The 9278-nt window shown below is 26.7% G+C and overlaps 1 protein-coding gene across 3 annotated transcripts in view; it reads right to left on the minus strand.

Moving 5' to 3' along the window:
* Window positions 1-2037, minus strand: part of NOV (Histidine kinase-, DNA gyrase B-, and HSP90-like ATPase family protein) — a 15450-nt gene extending 13413 nt beyond the window's left edge. The window contains exons 1-3 of one of the 3 annotated variants that reach the window (XM_011047320.1): window positions 1360-2037; window positions 510-850; window positions 10-307 (exon numbers count right to left, since the gene is read on the minus strand). In XM_011047320.1, coding sequence (XP_011045622.1) covers window positions 10-307; window positions 510-850; window positions 1360-1956 — 1236 coding nt within the window. In that variant the 5' untranslated portion in view covers window positions 1957-2037. Of the gene's footprint in view, window positions 308-509; window positions 851-1359 lie in introns of those variants that run through there. The other 2 variants (XM_011047321.1, XM_011047322.1) reach the window with 2 other exon arrangements.
* Window positions 2038-9278: the final 7241 nt, after the last annotated feature.

The following is a 9278-nucleotide window of genomic DNA, read 5'->3' on the forward strand; positions in this document are numbered from 1 at the left end:
ACTCTTTCCATCATCACTTTTTTCATCTTCAGAGCTTGATGAAACAAATCTGATGTGTTTGCCACAGAAACCATAGTTTTCACGGGAAAATGATTTAATACGCTCGCTTACAGCAGAAAAACGTTCTTCCAGTCGCTCCTTCTCTGAGGAAAAACGCCCTTCTAGCCTCCGAGATCGTACTCGAGGTCCACTTGCTCTTGCCTCTTGGCATTTCTTTAATGATCCATTCCTTGCTAATGTCTCTCGGCATTTCTTTTGTGTTGAATTTTCAGATGCTTTAGCTTCTCGAATAAAAGAAATATGTGTCCTGTTGCCAGAAATTTAGCATATACATATGTTTGTAAGTTTGTGTGTGTGTAGGCGTGTGTATGTAGCCACAGACAAAAAAATAACATAAGAAAGAGACAGCCCTTACTCATTGCAATGCAACTAGAAATAATAATTGGAAGAAGGTCAAATAGAAAAAAATACAAAATGACAAAAATTGAACATAATTCATGAATACGCACCCCAAGCTTTGAACACGCACGCCCAGCATTTCTGGTCCCTTAACTGGATAATTCTTTGCAAGAAAAAGCAGAAATTCATCAACAGTAATAACTTTCTTCTGACATGTGTCCATAAACTCACTAAGCCAAAGAATTATTTCCTCACTGGTTATCTTGAAAACTTCTGTACTAGCATCAGGTTTCATCGAAAAATAATGCAATACCAGTGGGTGTCTCATCAACGGCCCCAATCCCAGCTCTTCAAAGTTTTCAATACCCTCGTTCTTGCATATTTCCACTTCCAAATCATAAATTGATGTAATTCTTCGTACCCCAACAAAGCAATGTATAAAAGCATTTATCTAAATAACACAAAATCAAACAACAGAAATAAACAGCATTAACAAAAACAATTTAGGAGGGGAAAAAAAGAGCTATACACTTTTGCTTGGTAATTACTGAATATTAAGAAACTTGAAAATCATCTTTTTTTAAAAAAAAAAAAAGGAAGGATAAACACACTTTTGCTTTGTAATTATTAGTCACTAATTACCAATTTATAAGAAATTTAACATCATAAAATTGAAAAGAAAAAAACACACTTTCCTATGCAATAACTGATTGATGGTGAAAAAATTGAAAACCGTGAGTAAAAAAACTGATTAGCAAGCTACTAATTAGTAAGAAGTTAAAAAATCATGATTTTTTTTTTAAAAAAAAATCTTGCTTCGTAATGACTTGTTGCCAATCACTAATTGCTAAGAAAATTAAACATCTTCATAAATTATTATTTGTTTAAAAAAAGGTGAAACAAAATTCTACTATGTAAATACTAGCTAAGCAATTATACTAATTAGTAAGCACTGATTACCTTGCCCTCAGTGACCATAAGCCGGAAAAGAGCAGGAACCTCTTGCATTTTAAACCCTAAAGAGTCCCATGACTCAGCTTGAAAATTCACTAACACGGACTGTGAAACTTTCCATGCAGAAACATTCTCTTCTGAGTCGGAAAGATCTTGCCGTGCTTTCTCTACTGCTCTATCAATTCTATCTAATTGTAGCTCTTTATTGCTTTGTTTCACTTTCTTTTTAGGGTTTTGTGGAAACTTAGGCAGGTTTTGTTGTAGTGTTGCTGGCTCTTGTTGCTGCTCTTGTTGTTCTGGTGGAGGTGGCGGAGGTGCTCCTGGTGGCGGCGGCTCTTGATGCTGTTGTTGACGATATTGTATTTGTTGTTGTGGAGGGAGAAAAAAGTTGGGGTTTTGGATTGGGAAATTAGGGTTTTGCATTGGGAAGTTTTGTTGGAGTAAAGCACTGGTGAAGGTATGGAGAAAAAAATTTGGGTCTTGGAGAGGGACAAAATTCGGATTGAAAGTAAGAAGTTCTGTTGGTAGTTCTTGTTGTAGTGGATGTCGTTGCGGTAGTTGCCCGCGGCCGCCGGGCCGGTACGGAGGACGGTGGCCGTGCATTGGGAGAGAGAGAGAGAGAGAGAGACAAAGAAGCTTAAGAGGCGCAGTGAAGGAAAGTATATGGTGGGGTGGCGGTTTGGGGTTTTGTTGCTTGAGTGGCAGTGCAGGACGGTGGTTATGGAAGTTTAAATCAACGGTTGAAAATGATCCGAGTCAGCAAATTTTTCATATTTTTAAAACTAGTTTTGTTCGGGTGGGAAACGAGCCTATGGTAGAGTTCTGGCATGTCCCTGTATTGGTGGCACGTGCTAAACCTCAGCCAACTCAATTTTTTTCCTATGTAAAAAAAACAAATTGAGGTGTCGCTGTCATTTTTATAAAAGCAGAAAAAAAAAATCAAAACTCAAGTATTTAATTTAAATTGTTTCAATAAATATCATTAATTTAATAATATAATTACTAAAAATAAATAAACTGAAATAAAAAATAAAAAATAATTAATTTTAAAAAACAAATACTTGACTATATTATGAAAAGATATTTTTGAAAGAAAATAAAAACGTGATAATCTTATAAAAAGTTAAATAAAAAAAATTTAATTTTAATTTTTAGTAACTTAAATATTAAAAAAAATTAAAAAAAAATAAAGAAACAATCTATATCCACCCCATTTAGCCTATCAAATATATGATGTTTAAACCTTAAATAAGTTAATATTAAAAGACATGGTTACTAAAACCGTGTAACTTGAATCTAGCATTGCTATTAGTAGATCTAACATGACTAGATTAAGTATGGTTGTCAACGTTAAACACTTAGATGATGTCAATTCTAAATATTGACTTAAAAAAAATATATAATTTAAAAAAAAAAAGATAAAATTTTTATTGAATGAATAACCAATTCATAAACATAAAAATGAATTATTTAATGAGAAGATATAATTTAAATTTTTAGATTTAAAAAAGTTAAATTAGATTTGTATGATGATTTGTTGTTTATAAATTATTTATATTTTATTTATAAATAATTTTTAGATCATTGTTATTTGGGTCTGACAAACATACCTGATCCAAATAATGACAACGACGACAACAACGATTTATAAACTTAAAAAATAAAAAAAATTATTTTAATAAGAAGATATGATTTGAATTTTTAGATTTAAAATATTAAATTAGATTTTTATAATAATTTATTGTTTATAAATTATTTATACTTCACCTATAAATATTTGTTAAACTCACATTACATGGGTCTGACAAATATATCTAACCAAAGTTTAATTGAATAATAATAATAACAATAACAAAAACAATAATAATAATAACAATAATTATATTAATACTAATAATAATAATAATAATAACAACTATACCAAACCCAGGTCTTTAGTGTTTGGCAAACCATGTTAAATCCAAGACGCTTGGGTATGGCAGCTATGTCTGACCTAAGTTTAGTTAGATCTGGTAACATGCTCATACCAATATTATTTGAGCTTATACTTGAAAATTAAAAAAACTTCAATATACTTGTAGAAGAAAATCAAAAAAATATTTATTTACTTGTAAAAAAATAAAAAAATAAAAGTTAAACTATTAGTATAATCCATAATAAAATGTTTTTTTTATTTACAATAAATTCCCATGCAATTTAGCTTTTTTATAATAAATAATACTTATGTTCGAGGATTGAATACCAAGATGTTTACATAATGACACTCGTTTACAACAACTTTTTTTATCTAGAGATAATTGTATTTATCTAATCATAAATGATAGCTTATAACTAGTTGGATCAATACATATTTTTTTTTTCAAGATTTTTTGATAAATAAAGGGGAAATATTTTTTTTTCCAATTCAGTGTCTATTGTTCAAGTTTTTAATGATATTTTTGTTGTTCAATTGAATTAGAACAATAATCTTATTTTAGTTTTGAATAAAATATATATTTTAGTTATGGCTAATTTCAAAATCTTTGATTTTAGAGGATTTATCAATACTTCTTTTAGATAATTTTTTCTCAATATCTAAAATTGTATCAATTTTATCCTTATATTGATCTTAAAAAAAAGTTAATGAAACTTATTTTTTTTTTTCTTTATCCTACAAAATATGAAAAAATATGAGAAGGTTTCAAGGAAAACTGAGAAATGAAAAGTATTTTATAATTTATACCATACATGTTACATGTTAAATAAAAATAAGAGCTCATATCAAAATTAAACTATAATGTACTTGATTGTGTTTTAAAAGTACTTTAAAAAAAAATTAAATATTTTTTAAAATTAATATATTTTTAATGTTTTTAAATTATTTTGATATGGTGATCTTAAAATAATTTTTAAAAACTAAAAAAATATTATTAACATATTTTTTAAAGTAAAAAATATTTAAAAAAAAAATCACATTCATACTTTGTATACCAGGCCATGAGGAGGGGTAACTAAGGTTACAATCTCATTAATTATTTTCCAAATCTATATTTAAAGGGCTCATTTTAAAGAGAGAAATAAATAGAAAAATAAAAAAATACATTTAAACCTATTAAAAATAACAAAAATATCTTCATCTAGGCTTAATTTTTTTAAAAAAAATAAATTATTTTCCATTTCTTTATCATCCTTATATTTATTTATCGTTTATTGAGTATGCATTGACAATAACTCACTAAATATAACGTAATTATTTTTGTTAATAGCTTTTTAGACATGTTAAAGGGTTGTGAATGACAATTTATTCAAAAAAAAAGGTCTTAATTATCCTACTATGATTGCCTCATCACATTTTTATTTAAGGATACATATTTTTCCAAATCTATTCACTATACATTCTAGATTTTAGAATACAAACTATGTTGTTTTGTGTTCCTATATGTTTTCATTTAAACTTTTTAAAACTCTAAATTTTATGAATAATGCCCAATATTAACAAAAAGCTTTAAAAATATGCATGCATTAGTACATTACAGTATTAACAAGGATCCAAATGGAGAAATTATTAGATATACGAGGAGTTAAAGGAAGAAAATAAAATAAAAGGAATAATAGAATATGATATCATAGGAATGGACTTTATCTTAAATTAATAGCGTATTTATAGGAATGGACTTTATCTTAAATTAATAACGTATTTTCTTAACTTCTTAACTTCTTGATCGTTTTTTATAGATTGAATTAATCGATAATGATTGTGATTAATTTTTATAATTATAATTGATATTATTGTGATTTTGTTAGGTTTTTTCTTCCTATAAAATCATGTCTGTTTTGACGAGAATTTTAATAAAGTTTATGATTTGATAATTGAGGAATTAATTGAAAATATTATAGGTCATATAATAACTGACACGATTAAAATATTGATATCTTATTCCAAGTGTAGGAGTGTCAGGTAATAAATAACCAGATAAGACCGGCGTCGAACTATAGGAAGATTAATTATATAAATTACAAATAATAATAATAATAATAATAATAATAATAAGAGGACTTTGAGATGTAAGATTAATATAAATATTAAACAATGATAAAAATAAATGTCAATCTTAGAGGATTCACTAATGGTACTAAACAATTAAACAATGATAAAAATAAATGTCAATTTTAGAGGATTCACTAATGGTACTAAAAATAAATATAATATAAACTCTTTTTATTTCTCAACTGGAAACCATACATAAAGAAGATTTCAATCGGATAATTTGTCATTAATAGCTCATTATAAATTATTAACATGATCATATTAATTATCTTATTTAAGTACCATCAAACTTTTAAATATTATCAGGAATTTATGATACAAACTTATGTTAACAACAAATCAAATTTCTTTCATAGCACAAGTGCAGGTTGTATCATACGGTTGGCTATGAAAGTGTCAAACATTTATTGTACCAAGAATTATACAACATAAATTTAGATTAATCATTTAACAAGCATGGTATTAAGAATTAATAAGATAAAAATGATAAGACATATTAATACTTAATAGCAAGTTGTTTAGGATATAAGTATTAAAGTCCATACTGAGTTTATAGTATATTTATCCTAATACTATTAGTGAAACCTTTTCACATTAACATAATAAACTTAGCTAAACATAATAAAGAAGAGAAATATAAATAAACAAGAGGAGAACATGATTATATAAGTATACTAAAGAAAATGAAAGATATAAACAAGAGATTAATGAAACTATAACATGGCATAAAACTTGAACATTAAACTAAAAAGAAAGAAAGCAAGTAAGTAAATGATCTTTATCTAAAAATCAAGATGTCTAAATGTATGGCAAATGTCTTCTTTTATTGGCTAAAATTTGGCACGATTGATTTAATGACTAATTATTGAGTAGGTGGCTATATTTTGACTTGGTGACAAATCTTATCTTTTTGTCTAAACAAAATGTCATTGCTAACATCAGAATTTGTACAGATAGTCTCATGAAAGTTCTAGACATTTCTAGAACTCAAGATATAGGTTGAACACTGAACAATATCTGGGTTGTAGAACAGATATGGACTTCTCTTTTGATGTTAAAATTTAGACTTTTAAACAGCAAAATTGATTTTTGAACTCTTCATGAATATTTTAGGCCTATATCTTAGCTTTCTAGCCATATAAACTAAACTGAAATCCAAGAGCTATAGCTTTAGATATAACTAAATGACTTAATAGTATTCCAGTTTGAATTAAAATCAGCATCTCTTTTTTAAGCTTAGTCATTTATTTGTCCTTTCACTTCCAATAGTTAAACAAATCAATCAATCATCTAAATTATAAAACATGTCTGTATTTAAAATGAGCATTTATCATAAATTAAAGATATCTTATATTATCAGACTTGTTATTATAAAACACGTTTATGTTAGTTACATTATTTGACAAAGAGATATGATTAATAAGAGAAATATAATGGAAAAAGATGATTTTAAAATAATAAAACAGCCTTCTAAACATAAAAAGGCATTGGAGTGTAAAAAATCATTAACAAAACAATCAAATACCATTTAAGATGGAAAGAAAAGGAAAGAAAATAAAATCACTTTATATGTATGTGTTAAGGTTAATTTGTTGTTATTAGTATAAAGTTATCGTGACAACTATTTAACTTTAATTTTAGTTAATTAACTTGTGTTAGAAAAACAATTATAATTAGATGAAAAGATGATTAAGATGAACAAGTGTAAAGCTAAGATGTGTTAGTTTTTGATATGTATATGGCTGAAAGTTCTAGAGATGTATAAATAGAAAAGAAAAGAAATTACAATGTTTTATCTATATTAGTTCATACTATCATGCAAAAAATTACAGGCCTATCTTCTTTCTTAAAAACTATTTTTTTTAATGTTGTTTTGACCCCACACAAACTAATAATTTAGCTAACATAAGAGATATAAGAGAAGCTGATTTGCAAGAAATGACCAACGCAAACAACATAAATTGAAGTTTTGTACAACCTCTTATATTTATAGGAGAAAATTATGAATTTTAGAGCATAAAGACAAGTTTTGTGTATTTCACTTGATTTATGAGAGATGATAGAGATTAAATTTAAAGAGCTTGAATCAATAAACAACTTACTCATAGCACAAGTCAAAGATTTGAAGGGTAAAAAAATTAGAAATGTTCCACTCTTGGATTAATTCAAAGAGGAGTAACTGATCTTATATTTCTAAAAGTCATGAGAACCACTCAAGCAAAACAAGCATGAGAGAATCTACAACGAGAATATAAAGGAGAAATAAAGATGAGGGTTGTTAAACTGCAAAATCTTATAAAATAATTTCAGAAATTGAAATCAAATAAGAGAGAATTAACTTAAGAGTGCATTTCAATCCAAGCATATTCTTGGTAATTAAAACCAAGATAAAGGGTTTTCAAGTGAAGTAAAAAAAGTTTTGAGTCATTTAAAGGAGGTAAACAAACTAGTAGAGATAGAGTTAGAGCTAGAAGTAGAAGTTTAAAGGGGAAAGATATGTTTAATTTTACAAGTAGAGGAAGCTTTGATAGTAAACTAGCCAAAGACAACCTTTCATAAAGATGTTTTTATCGTGACAAGCCAAGACATATTGCTAGAGATTGCTAGCAAAAAGAAAGAACTCAATGTTTTAATTATAAGTGATTTGGTCACATGTTTAAAAATTATAGAATGAAAAGGAATAACAAACAAGTTATTCAGAAGAGAAAGGAGGATAAAAAAATTTGTATGAAAAGGAATAACAAACAAGTTATTCAAAAGAGAAAGGAGGATAAATTTTTTTTTTTATGTCAAAGTGCATTAGAACATAAAAATAACCAATAGCTTATTAATAGTGCATGCAACAATCACATAACAACAAATAAAATTATTTTTTGTCATCTAGACAATAATATCAAGTCTCAAGTAAATGGTTTGGGTGCAATTGAAGTTCAAACAAAAAAGAAGAAAAAGGTGATGCATGAAGTCTTGTAAGTTTTCACACTTTTTTAATTGTTTCCTTAAAAAATTTTATTTAGTCGAGATTCTTATTAATTAACCATATTCTTGTTTTTAAATTTTTTCATAAAATCATAATTCATATCAATCTCAAAATATCTTCTATAGTACAACCCAACATAATTCTCATGTCAAATGAGAAAAACAATTTAATTCCTTATTATTATTATTATTATTATTATTATTATTTGCAATATTGGCCTGAAACACACACAACAAGAGTGGTATGATTTTTATTTCAAATAATAATTAATACATCATCATGAATTAATTTAACATAATTAAACATACACATATAAAAAATCCACAATTCTTCAAATTTCCACCATTATGGTCGGTTCTTACTATCTCTTTGATATTAAGTTTTATTTCAATTCTTGCCATAATTTTGCATCCATTACCACTCATTCTAACCCAAATGATTCAACTAACATTCAATTTGTATTTTTTCTAAATTTTCTTAAGAACCCTAATTTAAAATTCACGAATTTTAGCATCAAATATATTTGTCTTCATCTAAACTTGTATATTTAGGTTTAGAACTCCTTACCTGATAATAAAATGAGTTTTGAATGCTAATTGATTAAAAATTTACCATTCCTCTTTCGTTTCCCTCTAATTTATCCTGCCTTTCTCTCTAAGATCCCATTTTCTCTCATTTAATTTTCTCTTGATTCTTGTGATTGATAGGTTCAAGCATTTATCTCTCTCTTTTTCTAGCCTCAAAACTTAAATTCTCTCAAGTTTGTTTTTTGTGTAAAAATTGTAAAGAAGTAAGAAACGCTATTTGTTTTCTTTTTAGCAAAATTGGTTATTATAAAGAGAGAAAGGAGTTGAGATTTACAGTTTATCCACTTATTTATAAAAATAATATTAATAAGTTTATCCACTTATATATAAA

This window comes from Populus euphratica, unplaced genomic scaffold (genome assembly GCF_000495115.2).
Source record: "Populus euphratica unplaced genomic scaffold, PopEup_1.0 scaffold274.1, whole genome shotgun sequence".
In the NCBI taxonomy this organism is placed as follows: domain Eukaryota; kingdom Viridiplantae; phylum Streptophyta; class Magnoliopsida; order Malpighiales; family Salicaceae; genus Populus; species Populus euphratica.